We start from the raw sequence: 19452 nt of genomic DNA, 5'->3' as shown, positions 1-19452 counted from the left end.
AAATAGCGGAAAATGTGTAAAAGGCTTTGACAAATCCTTAAACAGCCAACTGTTTACTTTTGAAATGACTTTTAAAACTACAATATAATATATAGTACAGTGAACATAAGGTCGTAAGTAAGAGCTTAATTGAATTTCGACAGACAAACTAAAACAGACATACAAAGATAACTTGAGATACATACCAAACTATAGTGGATAAGTAAGGACGCGGTACTGTTACTAAATAGCAAATTAAAAAAAAACCAAGTGTAATGTTTATATATGCTGATGTAGCAAATGGAAAAAGTGTCCAGAATATATACACGAATACAGCGTGAATCCAAAATTCATCGTATATTGTGAGCATGATTTAAAGCCAACGGTATTAGGATCTAAGGAGGTGCAACATAAAGTAATAGATATAATTATATATAATGTATAACATAAAATAAGTGTTTAACAAATTTTCAAGAAAAGAAATCAAGGAGCGAAGAATCAATATTAAGGAGGTCGAGAAGCTGAAGCTTAAAAAAGACCGACGACTGATATAAAAGAAATCCGGCCATGCAAGCAATTTAAATAAGGAAAAAAACAATATTTAAACGGTTTGATCAGAAAACGGAAGTATCTAAAGGCGTAGACGGAAAGAACATATATAAATGAATAAATAGATAAACATAAAAAAAACAAAAAAACATGGTCGTAAAAGTAAGGCAGCAGACGAGTTTTGTTTCGCCAATCAGATACGTGATATAGTATAGTCAATGAAATACAGTAAGTTTATTCCATCGGATATAGCGGAACGTATTTAAAACAACAAGGTAATATTGAAACGATACCTCAAAACCTGATACAACGATTACAAAATAGGAACAGGTATAGATGCACCTTTAAAAAAGTTCAAAGGTCATAATACCAGGTGTCCTGGGAGAGTAAGCTCTTCTCCAACGACGAAAACCGCCATGTAATTCTAGTTCAAATTCAGGCGATTCCACGTTCTCAAAACTAGAAACAAGGCAATGGAACTATCATACACATCAGCACGTGCGATTTCGTGTCACACAACTGATAGACTATTTCTCAATGATATCGTTATATATACGAGTATACGTTCCTTTTTGTATTCTTAAAGCGATAAAACGTTTACAGTTTTAATTTCTAAACTAAATCATATCCTGTCTATTTGACTTCATTTTATCGGAGGAGCTTTTTGTTGTGAACGTGACAGAACAAATGTTTACGAAGAATTTTTATGACGGTCGCCATGGAAACGAAAATATTAAGGACATCAAAAAAATTAAACGTGGATACTAAATACATTTCAATATCTTCAAGGTGACTTTAACACGTGAAACAGGAGTGTATGCCATGTTCTGTGTAAAAAAACCTATGTTTGAGTTCTCCGGTTCTCCAAACGATTAGGAGCCAAAATCAGGTTATACAATATTAACTACCCGGGCCAGTGGATTAATACCACCACAACACGGTCCAAAAGCTTAATACTTAATGGTCATCCACACGACAAAGTGTTTACATGTAGTTAACCACACAAACACCAATACTGTACATTACAGGGCTTACATGTACACTAACTTCCGGTTTGGCGGGTAGAGGTGAGATTTATCTTATCTCTTCTACCCAACACGTGGCTAGGATACACGGCGGAGATCAGGTATGCAAAACGTTAATATTGGTGTTACATTCAATGTTTTTAAGTTGTAGGACATGTTGATTGCCCGTTATGATAGTATACCACATACGATTCGGGTTATCGTTATCAGGTGAGTTAATGTATCGTAGGTAAATACCTGTGTATACACCGAGTCTTTTTTTACCGAGTCTGGATGGTGTCTACAACAGAGGACAGACCCTACACAATACACCCACACAGTAGTGTAATACTGGGGTATACGATCACAGTCTTCTAGACAAATTGTTTGGGTGGATTTAGACCCATAAGGCTGTGTACGCCTCGTGTCACCACCTCATCTACTGCCTCAGGCCAAATCTTTCCTCTTTTTTTTTTTGTTTGTGTGGTACCATATGACCAGGTGACCTCCCCTTATATAAGGCTATCGCAGGTGACCTCGAGCTCTCTTCCCTATGTAATGAGACTAACCCAAACCGCACTCCCTTCTCTGTACTGTGGCTACCTCAACCCCCAGCTCCCTCCCCCACCCCTATGGCTTGTTGGTACCTCGAACCCAATTTCATCAATATCCCTTTAACTTTTAGAATTCCAGTAATTTGATATTACTGTAGAAATGTATTGTAAAATTCGAGCAAAATTCCTTAACTTTTCCCCTTACATTCTATATCATTCTTTCCTATGGAAAAAGTTAAGTAATTAAAGTTAAGGAACACTGTCTACAAATAAAACGTACTAGTTATTTACCGAGATAAAGAAAATATACCAATTACTAGTTTTACACAAACCAAACATTTCTATTTTTATGCGCCTTGGTACAAATGCTGTTAAAGTGTGGGCCCAATGACAGGTTATGAGATAAGGTTACCCCCAGGTACTAGATATATAGAAATACCTGTTGTAATTACTGGTGGGATGGTTAATTCAAGGAGATGGGGTGACTTGTTAAAATCATTTGCCATTCAGATCGCCATTTCTGGAGGTTAACAAGATCCCAGTTACTAACTGAGACAATCATTTGCAAAGAGACGAACATTGATTTACAGAGTGTTAGAGCTGTTGACGAGGAACAACAGAGAAGGGAGTTGTTCTGGATTGTGTCCTTGTGTTAGAGGTATTGACGAGGAACAACAGAGAGGGGAGTTGTTCTGGAATTTGTCCTTGTGTTAGAGCTGTTGACGAGGAACAACAGAGAAGGGAGTTGTTCTGGATTGTGTCCTTGTGTTAGAGGTGTTGATAAGGAACAACAGAGAGGGGAGTTGTTCTGGATTGTGTCCTTGTGTTAGAGGTGTTGACGATGAACAACAGAGAAGGGAGTTGTTCTGGATTGTGTCCTTGTGTTAGAGGTGTTGACGAGGAACAACAGAGAGGGGAGTTGTTCTGGACTTTGTCCTTGTGTTAGAGGCGTTGACGAGGAACAACAGAGAGGGGAGTTGTTCTGGACTTTGTCCTTGTGTTAGAGGCGTTGACGAGGAACAACAGAGAGGGGAGTTGTTCTGGACTTTGTCCTTGTGTTAGAGGCGTTGACGAGGAACAACAGAGAGGGGAGTTGTTCCTGATTGTGTCCTTGTGTTAGAGGTGTTGACGAGGAACAACAGAGAGGGGAGTTGTTCCTGATTGTGTCCTTGTGTTAGAGGTGTTGACGAGGAACAACAGAGAAGGGAGTTGTTCTGGATTGTGTCCTTGTGTTAAAGGTGTTGACGAGGAACAACAGAGAGGAGAGTTGTTCTTGATTGTGTGTTGTGTTAGAGGTGTTGACGAGGAACAACAGAGAGGGGAGTTGTTTCTGATCGTGTGTTGTGTTAGAGGCGTTGACGAGGAACAACAGAGAGGGGAATTGTTCTGGATTGTGTCCTTGTGTTAGAGGTGTTGACGATGAACAACAGAGAGGAGAGTTGTTCTGGATTGTGTCCTTGTGTTAGAGGCGTTGACGAGGAACAACAGAGAAGGGAGTTGTTCTGGATTGTGTCCTTGTGTTAGAGGCGTTGACGAGGAACAACAGAGAGGGGAGTTGTTCTGGAATTTGTCCTTGTGTTAGAGGTATTAATGAGGAAGATTGGTATCTGGTAACCACCATCTTCTATATTACTGGTAATACTGGAAATATCGTAAAACCATTTTTGGGAGAATGTTGTGATTATATAGATGCGTGTTGATGTTACCATTGATACTATGCTCCATGATCGTGGTAAAAATGATTGAAAAAACCCCAAAAAAGTAATAAAAAAAAAGCAACAATAACGAAGCTTTAAAAGATATGCATATTAGACCCTTGAGTGCTGTTTCGCAGAAAATAAAGGAACAAGTGGCTTAGGAAGTCTGGGATTTAAAGTATGATAGCGTCGGCAATATGAGAATCCTTCTCAAGTTGTTAGAGGAGCTGCAGTTGGTACTTTATATTGTACATAACTAATTACTCTAATATACAAGTGGTTGGTGTTATCGTATCCTATTACTTTCTAACAGATGTTTAACGTAAGATTACCTCATGATAAGTATATCAATCACTATACACGTATATTAATACTATATAGTGAGGGGCGACTGACGTCGACAGAAATAATTAGAAGACAATTTGATTAAAGATTACATCAAAGGGGCTTTCCTTCGTTCGAACGCCAGAAGTGTGTTGTACATTAATCTATAATAGTTATGAATAAAAGCAGCTTGCACTCATATTTATGATTAATTGTGACGGAATAAATATCATATTTGTACTGAAAATCTTCAGCCACGCCTCCTACGCTTCATTTAGATATCACGTGACACCATCAGATCGCTAAAAATTGCACCAGTCCGCAAAATACCATTTTTGTTGTGATTATAATTATGCATTTTAATCAGGAATATAATTTTATTAATGTCTCATTTGAAAAGATACATCAACTTATTCAGCTTGCATTCAATCTTAACTTTGTTTCGTTTTTAACTTCATATCTGCATTTTGCACTTACCGCTATACATTGACCAATCACATACTTCATCTGTATGGAACGCCAAATTAACATATATTCAATTAATTGAACCTATCTTCAAATAATTGAAGATAGGTTTAATTCAATTAAAGATACATTTGTATGTTTAATTCAATTAGAGATCGGTTCAATTCAATTAGAGATAGGTAGAATTCAATTAAAGATAGGTTCATTTAAATTGAAGATATGTACAATTCTTTTAAAGATAGGTTTAAATAAGACTAATTGAAGCTATCTTCAATTGATTTGAACCTATCTCTAATTGAATTATACCTATCTCTAATTGAATTATACCTATCTCTAATTGAATTGAACCTATCTCTAATTGATTTGAACCTATCTCTAATTGAATTATACCTATCTCTAATTGAATTGAACATATCTCTAATTGATTTGAACCTATCTCTAATTGAATTATACCGATCTCTAATTGAATTATACCTATCTCTAATTGAATTGAACCTATATATCTTCAAATACAATAGGGGAGTAAAGTAACACCTTAAATTGCTGAGTATTGGTCACTTTCTGACACAAGAATATCTTTAAATATGTAGGAACAGCAATAGTCACTAATTGCATCTGAACTGTGGAATATAGTTTAAGACATAGGGACTTTAAATTGTTACGTTTGCCTCAAGGTCGCTTCATCAGTATTATCAGAGGTTTGGTCCGGTTATGTAATCTGCTGTATTGAACGTGTACACGTAACATGATATAGTTATTGTGCACTAAATATCAAACCACACAAAACTACACGTGTGTAAACGTACATATGTTTCAGGCGAGCGACCTAACAAGGACGGCCCCCTCCAGCTCATACTTCTAGTTACTCTCTGTACACATAACGATGAAGCTGCTGATTCTCCTCGTGTGTGTAGCCTCTGGGATCACATGTGTAAGGTCACAGCCCAAGGACAACTATGTAGAGGCCCTTCTAGACAAATACGGCACCAATGGTGTAGTATCAAAAGAAGGATTTTATGAACTCAGCGCTAAACTAGGACTGGACCCTTCCTATGTCGCAGACGGGAGCCACGTGTAACACATCTATAGATAGCACGTGTACACGTGTGGTGAGTGTGCAAGTAGAAAACGGACAGATTAACATGAACGTATACAAATAATGTTCGTTAAATTTGCTTCTATTATTGCTTGAAATGAAAATCGCCAAATGTTAATGTGTCAACAGGTTAAGTTTAATCTGTCCATGGGTATCAAATCCAGCTTTGTCTTCAGGTTGCGTGTTGGTGTAAGGGGAGGAGTTCACATCTGGCCTCTAATCATGTATCTTTGGAAAGTATTCGGCTATTTAACCACTTCCATGTCCGTTTATGATTTTGCTCAAACTCTTTCCCAAACATAATTTAGTAACATTGGTTTTTGCATGATATAATAATGTTTACCTACTTCTCGTGCAGCTAACAAAGCTTTCCTAAAATGTTTCTTTTGTTCCCGTGTGACTTATAACAGAGCCACAGAGCGTTGCTGCTACATAGATTCCGGATTTTCTTAATCATAAAATCAGAATAACCTGTTCACGATTTGGTACTCAAACTATCATTCTGGAATTGAGATGATATTACCAGGGGATAAAAACGGAACACGAGACAATGACAACGGGGGAATAATGATATTTATTTGCTATTAAAGAATTCCCCCCCCCCCCCCCCCCCCCAACTGAAATATGATTTCACTGGGCAAAATATTAAAAGTACTGTTTTGTATAAAGAAGGATTAATGCTGATGTCATCCGGAGTAGATTTGTTCTGGTCGTGTTCCATAGTGTTGAGTGGTAACGTCAGTGTGGCGTTGGTGCACTTTGGGACTAATCTGTGTTTACTCTCCTACTTTCTCAATTTCATGATTTCCTCAGGTTACTGGGCTAGTTTATATGTTGAAATGACTTTCATTATCAACTGACCACTGCATTATATCTTTTTGTCATTTCCAATTATCCAGCACCCTTGATCCAGATGAGCCTCTTCTTTGAACGGCAAGTCAATGTGTTAGACGTGTGTCATGATACATCCGGCTACTCGCATACCTACTAGAGGGTTTCTAAAGACAGTATATTGACACTGTTATTTGATAGAAAGTTGTAATAAGATAATTTAACGTTTTATTTTTAACATTTAACATTTATTTTTTATTGTCAAGCTCGTGACAAGACTGCTTATATAATAGGACGTGTTACACCGATGCCATTTTATTTGTACTCTCTCCAAGGCCACAGTTAAAATGTTACTTTACTGGTGTTAGGTTGTACATGCTAATCATATTAAAGGCCATTCTAATGCCTACTGACATTGTATGATAACATTGACATTATGAGATACACTATATTGAATAGATATGTATTGATTAGGATGTATTGAAGGTTTAAGCGTTAATACGTCGACAGTTTGGATGTGTCGCACAAACAACTCGATATTGTATGTCTAGATTTTTATATCTTTGTTTACATTTCCAAACTTTGAGCCCCTGTTATCGCTGAAGAGTCCTAGAAGGGCAGCACAGCTGTGTTTTAAAACAGCAACAGCTGTATGATAACAGTTAAATAGGGTTTCTTTTATTATAAAACATATTCTTTATCTGTCACTAGGTTCACATTGTAAAGTGTTATCGATCCTATACTATCTTTTTGTTGGTATCATGGCTTTAATACTGTACAAAGGATTTCATATTCTGTAAAGAGTTGTCAATATTAAGATTTTGTATAGCATTTTTATAATGTTTTTAGATAGGGATATAAGTTTCCGACAAGAAGACGTGACTGGCCATTGTAGTACTGATGGTTTTCAGTAGAAATGAGGAAAACATACATACAAGTCTCAAACTGGATTAGACCTAGATTTGTATGGCGGGTGTCGCCGTGAACTAGATTTGTATGGCGGGTGTCGCCGTGAACTAGATTTGTATGGCGGGTGTCGCCGTGAACTAGATTTGTATGGCGGGTGTCGTCGTGAACTAGATTTGTATGGCGGTTGTCGTCCATTTGACCTATATTTGTATGGCGGTTGTCGTCCATTTGACCTATATTTGTATGGCGGTTGTCGTCCATTTGACCTATATTTGTATGGCGGTTGTCGTCCATTTGACCTATACAGTGTATTTGTATGGCGGTTGTCGTCCATTTGACCTATATTTGTATGGCGGGTGTTGTCCATTTGACCTAGATTGGTATGGCGGGTGTCGTCGATTTGACCTTGATTTGTATGGCGGGTGTCGTCGTGACCTAGATTTGTATGGCGGGTTGATTTGACCTAGATTTGTATGGCGGATGTCATCGATCTGACCTAGATTTGTATGGCGGGTTTCGCCATGACCTATATTTGTATGACGGATGTCGTCGTGACCTAGATTTGTATGGCGGGTGTCGTCGATAAAACAGAAGACGCTCATCCTACCGGACCACCTGGTTATATTACCCATTTCAAGGATCGCCGTCCAGATCTTGCTTCACATCACTCCCTCGTTTTAATGATTTTAAGTTAGAATTTTGGTTCCGTATTACATCGGTAATCTCTCTTGATTTCTACCTCAAGTATCAATGAAGAGCCCAAGAAGGACGGAATAGCGATATGATGGAGTTTGTATATTATTTATTGCGTATTATATGGTATCTACTACTAAATTCATATCCTAAAGCTCTTTTGAAGTCTGAATAATCCGTTGATATCTCAATTTATTATAACATAATAAATAAATAAATAGATAAAATAAATAAATAAATAAGTGTTGAGTATTATATTTATCGATAATAACTATATACAGTTAACTACAGTGCTGAAGACTTTAAAATGATATAGATGTAAGTCTTATTGTGCCACGAGGAAGGGTATTGGAAACTCAACATACAGTGCTGAAGATTTTAAAAATATATAAGTCTCATTTTGTGTTGAGGAAGGGTATTGGATTTTCGTGGAATCGATAACACAATATAACAGTGGCACCTCTTTGAGAAAACCCGTTATTTGCGTTTTACTACAGTTTGCTGTGTAATTATATATAATCTAAACCTATCTTTGGTTTGATTTAAACATTTTATTGCAAAGAATGCAGCGGATATCAATCACAGAACATTTTTAATATGATTTTAACCTCCTGAATTTTGAGTAAATACCATAAACCTCGATTCGTTAAAAAAGTTGAGGGACGTCAACGTGCCAATATCACAAGAAAAATCGAAATTGTTTTTTATATGTTATAGCATCGCACGAAAAAGATGGTCGTCCTGGTTTAGTGTTATAAATCTATGACGTAAAATCATTTTTTTTTTTTTTTTTTTTTTTTAGTTTTCAGTAACTTTATTATCAACAAAATATCAAAACAAATTTGAAAAAAATACATATATTAAATATACGACTTTATACATATCGACACGATAATATCACACTGTATCAGTGAACACATTGCCATTTGATCAGACATCTACAAATATTTGTACAGTGTACTTATATTTACATTATAAATATATATAAACACCACGAGTTCATACAAAACTACATACGATATTTATACAACAAATATTAATGCCTTGAATATACAGTATATCTTTTAACTCCATCAATTCATATCAACACAAACATGCTTCATGAATAGAGTCATACTTTCACGCATTTATAGCATATTTTGTATTATTGAAGTGCATTTTTTTTTTTTACATTTGTACAATTTCTAGATTATGCGGGTTTACTTTCTAATCATCCATACCGGTAACCATACATATACTCTTAATCTAACACGCAACACGAAACATACATACTTCGAGAGTATTCTACCTATATGCTACATATTAGTGTACAATATAACACTTCATGTCAATGAATTACAAAGGGGAGACATTGGTCGAACAGTACCAAATACAACTTAAATTTGCGAAATGCTGAATTGTCCGTATATGGTATGGTCCAGATTTCTTTTTTCTTTTTTTTTTTAGATCCTTGTTTTATTTTTTTTTTCAAACAAACATTTTATTCACTCAGATTTATAGCAATACACATTACATTACGTAAAATCATTTCAATTCATTTAATTTAATCAAAAATGAGTTACAACTAAATGTCTCTTCTCTTCAGAGGGCTATTTAAAAAGAAATTAAAGCTTTTCTAGCCAATACAAAGTTACAAACAGCGACAATATTTTGAAATAATTTGTTTGCTAATGGAAAAGCGTGTAGGATTAACTTATATAAATCCTTTTTTATATTTTTCAAATAAATTTAATCATTTGTTCGTCTGTTGCTTCTTCATCTATAAAATACAATGTCACATATAGCACATTGTAGCATATCGCTACTTTGTCTAAGACTATACCAATGTTGTTATTTAGGTGTGTATATAGGTTACACAACGAGTGGCTGTTGTATATGGTATTTCTTTAACTCGAGTTACTTATTTTTCAAAAGTTACAAAAACATTTTTCAAAAGTTGCAAAAAACATTCACTAAAGCTCGTGTTTTTGAAACTTTTGAAAAGTAACTAACTCGAGTGAAAGAAATAACATATACAACAACCACGAGTTTGTGTGACCTGTTTCTACCACAATATCTAAAAAAGCTATTCTGAGGTAGAAATAATATTCTTTTATTTTTATTTATTTCATTACGCATGAATGACTTTTTTCCCTACAGTGTTTGGGGTATGAGGATATCTTCCTAACGTACTCCAGATCGGCAGGCCTGAACAGTACCAGTTTGAGCGATTCTCTGTCCGCCATTGTCTACTCCGTCCAGGATAGCCACTGCCATCACCTGGTGGAGGAGGGAGAGGTGGAGGAGAAGGGTGAGACGCCCAGTTCAGCTGAAGGTAAGAAATCTTATCTATTGATTAGTTTCCATCATTCTAACTTCTTGATGATCTATCTGAATCACATTAAATTTCAACTAACATTGATTTGTCTTGAGAGACCTGTGTTAACAGCGAATTATGACTATGATGAGAATTCAATTAATAGAACGCACAACTTGTGAATGTAAACTAGGTATTTTTTCGATATAAGGAAAGGGAAAAGGTACAAGATAGTAATCTAGTAATAACAACCCACACCAATTATGAATTCATTACGAATATTGAAGTTGTGGCAAATATTTTATCAATAATAAATTTGACTTGAATATATACACAATTTTGTGTATATAAAATGAACTAAAAACGCATTCAGTTAATTGCATTCTCACACAGTGTCCATTTCATGAACTCCATCAATCACAGTAAAGACGATTAATCGAATGTTAAACATGTTCCTGATATCTACACTTCCATAGATAAACAAATCATCCTATTTTTACTTGTAATTTAACTACATCAGAAACTTTAACTTTGCAATTACCTGAAGATAATTCATTTGTCAGTTGCAGTGACAAATTCTTCAAAAAGAAAATTAACCACTTCCATGAAGTTTCAGGGGAAGGGGAAGGATCTATTATCCAAGATATTCCGCAAATGCATATTTTTTACAGTTAACCATAAAATTACACTCTATATATCATGACAGTATGAACTTTTACTACCATTTTTACTATACAGCATGGGGGTTCGGCATTATATCAGCATCCGTCATAGTTTTTATCTCCAACATTGGAGTGTTCTTCAAGCCGTGTATGAAAACTGCCGGATTCCAGCGGATCATGTATTTCTGTGTAGCTCTGGCTGTTGGGACACTTGGGGCTACAGGACTTCTAGTTCTTATTCCAGAGGTAACACACTTGCTATGAAACATAAAACAGTACAGGATTTAATCTATATCTCTTTCACTGACATGCAAACGAAACAATTTAAACATGCCACACATAAAATTATATATCGTATTTTATCTACAGTTCTATTTTCAGGAAATATAAATTAAGCTGTTTGCTTATGAATTCCGCAACAATTTAACGCAATTAAAACGATATTCAGTTCACGAGAGATCACAAGTCCGATGAACCCTACAGAACACAATGTTTTGACCATTCTTTGTTCCAGTCTCTGGGTATAGCAGGTGACGACGGTCCAGTCCCGCAATACAAGTGGAAACTGATCACCGCCATTGGTGGGATCTATGTGTTTTATCTTATAGAGCGATGTATCAGTTGGAGAGCAAAACTCAAGAAAAAGGTAAACGTTCATTTAATTAGAGGTTGTTGTCAGGTATAAAAGGTAAACGTTCATTTAATCAGTAAGGGGTTGTTGTCAGGTGATTAAGCATATACTGTATCTATTGCTAAATTCTTATTCAAAAGTACTATTCACACATCGGTCATATTTGCTATCTTTTGTTTCTTCTCCAGAAATAAACATTGTCGCTGAAAGTCCTGGAAAATAAAAAAAACAATAATCCCTTAAAATGGAAAACCAATCAAGCAATCAATCAGTCTGTCAGTCAGTTAGTCAGTCAGTCAATTCTTCATACTTCGATGTGTATATATCTTATTCAATTGAAGCATAAAAGATTTTCAGAGCACATGTATTATCGAAATAGAACCTTAACATGTATATGTATTTAACTACATGTAGTTGTTCTATTTGATTTGAATATTCATTTGTAGAACAAAGAAATCAGTTTGTCGGAAAGCGAGACATTACAAAACAACAATGTCCATAGCCATTCCCATGGGGATGATGGGGGCGTGGCGACGGTGGCTTGGACCCTCCTCCTCGGTGACGCCCTACACAACTTTTCAGATGGCCTCGCGATGGGAGCTGCCTACACCGAGAACGTGGCTTTAGGAATCAGTGTGTCGCTAGCAGTTCTCACCGAGGAACTGCCACACGAGCTAGGTATGTATGTGAGAATGAAAATTTACGCGTTTATTTTTATTGAATTGAGAAGTTTTATAAGATGGGAACTTGTGCAATAAAACCGACAAGCTTCTTTGTTTATAACTGTATTTTAGTTATGAAATATCCCCGAAATCGTTCTACAAACGGCTTTCAACGTATCACTTACATTGTATGAAATTGGCGAGAATGAACGTGAAGTTTAAGTATAGGTTTTGGGTAGAATAAAAGGATGATAATGATGATGATGATGATGATGATGATGATGTCTTCTTTTTAAACGTTTGATACTATCTCCCAGTAAGACGACTTTCTACATTAATAGCAATGCGTCTAACTTCAACAATTTTCTGAGAGTACATAAATTGTACATTTAACACGTTATAGTGCAATGCTCTGTATGGGATTGATGTACTTAAACCATGGCAGTGGAAGACATATTGCACTTGTCACTGGCTAATTTTACGGAAATGTTTTGAATTATATGCATTTTAGAAGCCAAATAGCTGTCATCACTTTTCACAGCTTTGATAAATACGAATGATATTTTCCACAGGTGACATAGCTATTCTATTGCATTCCGGAATGACAATAAAACGGGCTTTGTTTCTCAACTTCCTGGCAGCTGTCGTGATATATCTGGGACTGATAATAGGGATCGTGGTGGGAGAGAATACAGATGCAAATACCTATATATTTGCCTTCGCTGGGGGTCTCTTCGTGTACATAGCCCTCGCTGATATGGTAAGTGACAGTAAACTTTGGTCATGTGCTGTAAAGGATTTTGGTGCCGTGGCTCGACTCTACCAACTATTTGAAGCAATATGAATGTAGCGGTATTTTTGCTTGAATTTTGAAACCAACTATCTATTTTTTAGCCCATCAACATCAGATGGTAGACTATTGAAATTACCATTCGTCCGTGGACCGTCACTATAACTATTTCTTGAGTACTGGGGAAATATTCTCGAACTTCACGTGTAGGCTCCTCTTGGTGAATAGTTGAGTCCATTCAATCTTGAGTCCGACTGGAAAAACAATGGTCGATAGGTCGCCATCTTGGAATTTGACAGTTCAAGTTATTTATCGAAAAGCAGTCGAGGGGTATTTTTCGAACGTGAACTGTTGGTACCCCAAAATTTCAGTTTGATCAGGAAAACAAAATTGCCGACAGGCAGTCATCTTAGACCTGACAGTTGAAGTTCGTGATCTCTATTTCTCAGAAATTTTCTCTTCATCTTATCTAATCTTAATTTTATTTAATAATTAAAGGTGAGTCGGTGGCAATGATCTTTGTTAACATATAATGTGCATAAATGACATGGCAGATGACAAGTATCATAATCAATAGATGATGATGATGATGATGATTTTTTTGTTATTTTCATTTTGTTTCTTTTGCAGATTCCAGAGATGAATAATCAGGCAATGGACGCAGAAAAACTAGGCCAGGACAGTACTGGTATTGTGTTTTTCCTACAGAATCTTGGTCTTCTCGTCGGCTTCGCTATTGTGATTCTGATAGCAACGTTGGGTGGTAATATCGCTGTATAAGTACAGTTTTAATGTAGGTACAGCTATTTTATAAAACACACCAAACATGTAGGTACAGATTTTGTATATGAAATATCAAAACCTTTGCCCAAAACGTCACAAAGGACTATACAAAAAATATATGTTCGGTATAAGTTTTCTGATGACGAATAATGCCACCATGCTACTTGGACTCATTATTGATGTTATGGAGACAAAAGTGTGTGAATTCACACACATAATAGGGCGCAAATCAGTTCTACAAGATAACAGGTGCTTTTGCTCAATATCTTGCTGCAGTATTGTACATTTTTTATATCGTATATATATACATTTTGAATATAAGAGATAAGTGTGTAAATCTAGACATGTATACTATGTATGCAAATTTAAAAGCGGTCTTCAAAGAAACAGCAACGCTCAGGGATTTAAAGTTTGTCAATAGAAAAAAAGTAACAGTAACCCTCAGGTATTTAAAAACCGTCAATATGGCAAAGTGACAGCAACCCTCATGGATTTAAAGTCCGTCAATATGGCAAAGTGACAGCAACCCTCAGGAATTTAAAGTCCGTCAATGTAGCAAAGTGACAGCAACCCTCAGGGATTTAAAGTCCGTCAATATGGCAAAGTAACAGTAACCCTCAGGTATTTAAAGCCCGTCAATATGGCAAAGTGACAGCAACCCTCAGGGATTTAAAGTCCGTCAATATGGCAAAGTGACAGCAACCCTCAGGGATTGAAAGTCATTTGATAGAACAAAGTGACAGTAAACCTCATGGATATAGAACTTGCCGTCCAGTTATCTCCAATTATTGTACAAAATACGGAAATATCGTAAATGTCTCCCAGCATTTATCCTTCTTACGACAGTTTATTATCATCAAACCCTTAATACTGAGCGCATTTGACATTGATGAATTTCGCAGATATAACTCGCTTGCTTGGTAAAATTATATATTTTTGTACATGTAAAAATTATGATTCAAAGATAATCTAATAATACTGTATATCACTTATATTTCGCGAGAATTCGTGAATTCAAATCCTTTGCGATTTTTAGTACGAAAATAGCATCCTTTAATGGCAGCTAAGCTATCGTTTATCCATATATGAGCGGAGGCCGTGACTCTAATAGTTCATCATTCGGAAATTTAAAGTCATTATTAGATCAGCTTTCGCAAAATCATGTAATCACGAATGTCTGAAGTTGTACGCTCACTAAATAAAATATAATGTTTTTTTACTGTAAATATTTTATGAATTTCATTTCTTAATCATAAAGCGTATGTAAGTGTGACCTAGTTCACGAGTATTAAGTTTCGTCCAACCACGCCTCTTAACATTTTGTAATTTACACTTCTACACATAATATAGGTTTAAGCTAGAATATAGGCTATGTCTTATTATGTTCTTAGATGAAGAACAGTAGCACAGATACCGATTAATAATGTGCTTGGTAAATTAGTGTTAATTTGTGTAGAGCGAAACTCCTAAACGTGAGAGGTAAAAAGGTCTTGAGTTCAGTAGATTTTGTATATTGATTAATTCTTTTACACTTAGGTATGTTTAAGAGAAAATTGAAATTCGTAAAAGAGACATTGAATTTTACAGTAAATGATTTCTCTTGTTGATGCAAAGATACACCATTCAAATTCCTGTCTTTATATATTACCATACTCGCGAAAAATTCAATTTATACACTGGTCGTGGTACTTTTATTTTGTGTTTATATTTACCATGGTGCTCGCTATTAATACTACTATACACGTAGTTAAATTTCATGGTGCTAATATTTTGTGGTTGTCCAAGACGGAACTAGTTCGAAGGTAGTAATTTTCGCACAACCATGCCTCGTGAAGATTATACAATACACTTATACATTTCGCTGGGTGTTCATGGGTAACTATGGGTATCTATGGGGTATAGATGGGTATCTATGGGTATCTTTGGGTATATATGGGTATTGTTTATCAACTGACCGCGAATATAGCGAGATTTAATCCCCGCGAATATTACTAACCATACAGTATTTACATTGTATATATATTGTACTATTTTATGTTTAACATGCCAAATCACATCATTCCTCTTAGTGAATATCATAAATAGCATACAACATTATTATATACATATGCTGGTGTAGCCATTTACAGAGAATTGTGGCATTTTCCCTTCCTTATATTGAATTGGTCATTTTTTTTTAAATTGCATTTTTTTTTTCTCCAAAATGTCTAGATATTGAGAAAATTAGCATGGAAAGGCATAGAAATATTTTGCAAGAGTAAATGGTGGCGTAAAAATCACTCGTGTCAATTTTCATTACAATCGGCTCATTATCATTACCGTAAATCCTTATAACGCTTTGCTGAAGTCCTGGCTAAAGTATACGCCTATATTAAAGTTATTTTAAAGCAGATGTAAATACTAAAAGTTTTATCTCATCTCAAACCAATATTGACTTAATGAGAACTTAATTGATCTTCCTTCATTTAGGCATATTCATTTACACTCTGGTTTTTTTAATCTGTAAAATATTCCCGAAATAGGTACTTTGTCTTGTAGCATAAAGTTTGATATACAGGTCAATTATGTAGTAGCTTGGAAAGACATGTCCACAACTAAGGCTTTTATGATAATCCAATAGTATTGTATTAAAACTTCAACAATACTTACATTGGTACATTTAGCTCTCCTTCAGTTTACATGTCGCTATTCTTTGTTTTTAGGTTTTAGTAAGTTTTACAGTATTACTACAGAAATCGAGTGTCGTTAGGTTTCCTTTTCAAATGTTCTTTTCTTAGGATATATGTATATCTTTTCCACACCCTTGGTCATGGCGATATGGAAGGATGGTCATTTACAACGTAATCAATCCGTAATGAAATAAAACTCACAAATCATAACATTGGTATTTAAACAGTTAACCTGTCAGTATTCCTTTTTCTCTCCCACAAGTCACAGATTTTATCCCATTTTACTTATTCAAGATATCACTGTCATCACGTATAATGTGATATCTCTGTCGACAACTAGCTATATGGTATGCCAAGCTCCTACCTCGAGGACGTGACAAATCACCAACCCTCGAGATGACATTGTCCAACCCTCGGGATGATATTGTCCAACCCTCGGGATGATATTGTCCAACCCTCGGGATGATATTGTCCAATCCTCGGGACGTTATCGTCCAACCGTCGGGATGATATTGTCCAACCGTCGGGATGATATTATCCAACCCTCGGGATGATAATCTTGATTGTCTAACCCATGGCTCTGATTGGCTAATCTGAGGCAGAGGCGGGGAAGATTCTCTTAGTCTCCTTTTTCACCAGATTGTATTAATCTTTGTCAAAGAGAACACTGGCAAACATGATTCCTTAGTGGTTTTGAGCACGCTAGTCCAATCTATCATCCACCAGGTATATCACAACGTGTCATCGTATATTCCTAGGTTGTAGACACGAATGAGTTTGGAAGTGGATAATGAGGCTGTGATTAAATACACCAAAGATGAATATATATGGCTTTTTATAACGTTAAAATGAAAATGAATATGATGTCATTGTGTTTCTTATAAAAGAAAGACTTATTCATACAGTTATCAGTAATTTTGTCAATTTTTATATGCTTTTCGTTGTTACGTGCATGTTCTTTTGTTTTTGTTTCTTATATTTGTAATTCAATTCTGACGAAATCCTATATTCTTAAAATTTGGCAGTGATCATTTTGTAATGTAATGAATGTTAAACATGACTGTTGACAACACGTTATCATATGTTAACATGTAGACATAATCATTTTAACGTGTTTGTCGTGTGAGTACACCTGATGAAGGTTTGACATGACTGCGTCGCCTTATTTTAACGTTTTTTGTCATGTGAGTACACCTGATGAAGGTTTGACATGACTGCGTCGCCTTATTTTAACGTTATTGTCGTGTGAGTACACCTGATGAAGGTTTGACATGACTGCACCGCCTTATTTTAACTTTATTGTCGTGTGAGTACCCCTGATGAAGGTTTGACTGCGTCGCCTTATTTTAACGTTTTTGTCGTGTGAGTACACCTGATGAAGGTTTGACATGACTGCGTCGCCTTATTTTAACGTTTTGTCTTGTGAGTACACCTGATGAAGGTTTGACATGACTGCGTCGCCTTATTTTAACGTTTTTGTCGTGTGAGTACACCTGATGAAGGTTTGACATGACTGCGTCGCCTTATTTTAACTTAATTGTCGTGTGAGTACACCTGATGAAGTTTTGACATGACTGTGTCGCCTTATTTTAACTTTATTGTCGTGTGAGTACACCTGAAGGTTTGAAAGCACTGTGTCGCCTTATTTTAACGTTTTTGTCGTGTGAGTACACCTGATGAAGGTTTGACTGTGTCGCCTTATTTTAACGTTTTTGTCGTGTGAGTACACCTGATGAAGGTTTGACATGACTGCGTCGCCTTATTTTAACGTTTTTGTCGTGTGAGTACACCTGATGAAGGTTTGACTGTGTCGCCTTATTTTAACGTTTTTGTCGTGTGAGTACAACTGATGAAGGTTTGACATGACTGCGTCGCCTTATTTTAACGTTTTTGTCGTGTGAGTACACCTGATGAAGGTTTGACTGCGTCGCCTTATTTTAACGTTATTGTCGTGTGAGTACACCTGATGAAGGTTTGACATGACTGCGTCGCCTTATTTTAACGTTATTGTCGTGTGAGTACACCTGATGAAGGTTTGACATGACTGCGTCGCCTTATTTTAACGTTTTTGTCGTGTGAGTACACCTGATGAAGGTTTGACTGCGTCGCCTTATTTTAACGTTTTTGTCGTGTGAGTACATCTGATGAAGGTTTGACATGACTGCGTCGCCTTATTTTAACGTTTTTGTCGTGTGAGTACATCTGATGAAGGTTTGACATGAGTGTGCGTTCCCTCTTTTTATTGAAAGCTTTACGTCATGTCTTGCTTGGTAATTATAAAAAAAATTCTGCGAATAAAATATGAAGCATGTACAAGGCAACTTAGTGACATACAATTGTACATAATTTTTTTAATTGCCATAAAACGCCATAATTGTGGCATGTTATCGGTCATTGTATTGTTTTCGTTGTCTCATTTGCTATCTGCTTTACGTGTAATGCATTTAAACTAGAGAAATTCATGTTTCCAGTTCCAACTTCATGCGAAATAAAATTAAAAAAAGTTTGATCCTTTTGGGTCAAGATTTTTGATATGTGTGATTTTGTTTTATTTACTGTATCATCCCGTTGCTATTTCGCCGACAAAGAATAATTGATAAAAAGAATAGACTGTTGTCTATTTGTAAAGGTTACGTACTTTTTTTTTTACGATTTCACAAAAATTTTATTCAATAAAGAAAAGGATTTAACAACAGGCATATGCCTATATAAGTTATCTCCTTGTAACAAAGTGTATATACATATATAATTATATAAAATTGCTAATTTAATAGAATTAAGTAATTCCAATGCAATAAAGATATTACTTAGTACATATATAATATAATATGGTATGAATATGTAATTTGAGTAGTAAG

General features: G+C 35.7%; 1 protein-coding gene and 1 long non-coding RNA gene across 2 annotated transcripts; one reads left to right on the top strand and one right to left on the bottom strand.

Moving 5' to 3' along the window:
* The first annotated feature begins 1555 nt into the window (after positions 1-1555).
* LOC117323111 (zinc transporter ZIP14-like) lies at positions 1556-16317 on the top strand. The gene is made up of 8 exons (XM_033878125.1): positions 1556-1654; positions 5390-5681; positions 10241-10415; positions 11136-11305; positions 11574-11705; positions 12137-12368; positions 12925-13112; positions 13773-16317. Exons 2-8 carry the CDS (start codon positions 5625-5627, stop codon positions 13920-13922), a joined length of 1104 nt encoding a protein of 367 aa, XP_033734016.1. The 5' UTR covers positions 1556-1654; positions 5390-5624; the 3' UTR covers positions 13923-16317.
* A 528-nt stretch (positions 16318-16845) lies between these two features.
* LOC117323112 lies at positions 16846-18787 on the bottom strand. Its single transcript, XR_004531651.1, has 2 exons — positions 18027-18787; positions 16846-17966 (listed from the first exon to the last, which is right to left on the bottom strand). It is a non-coding gene; the product is annotated as an uncharacterized LOC117323112 (long non-coding RNA).
* Between the last annotated feature and the right edge of the window lie 665 nt (positions 18788-19452).

The sequence above is a fragment of the Pecten maximus genome, chromosome 3 (genome assembly GCF_902652985.1).
Source record: "Pecten maximus chromosome 3, xPecMax1.1, whole genome shotgun sequence".
Taxonomy (NCBI): Eukaryota; Metazoa; Mollusca; class Bivalvia; order Pectinida; family Pectinidae; genus Pecten; species Pecten maximus.
The sequence above is the reverse complement of the archived record's forward strand: the minus strand, read 5'-3'. Positions and strand labels throughout refer to the sequence as shown.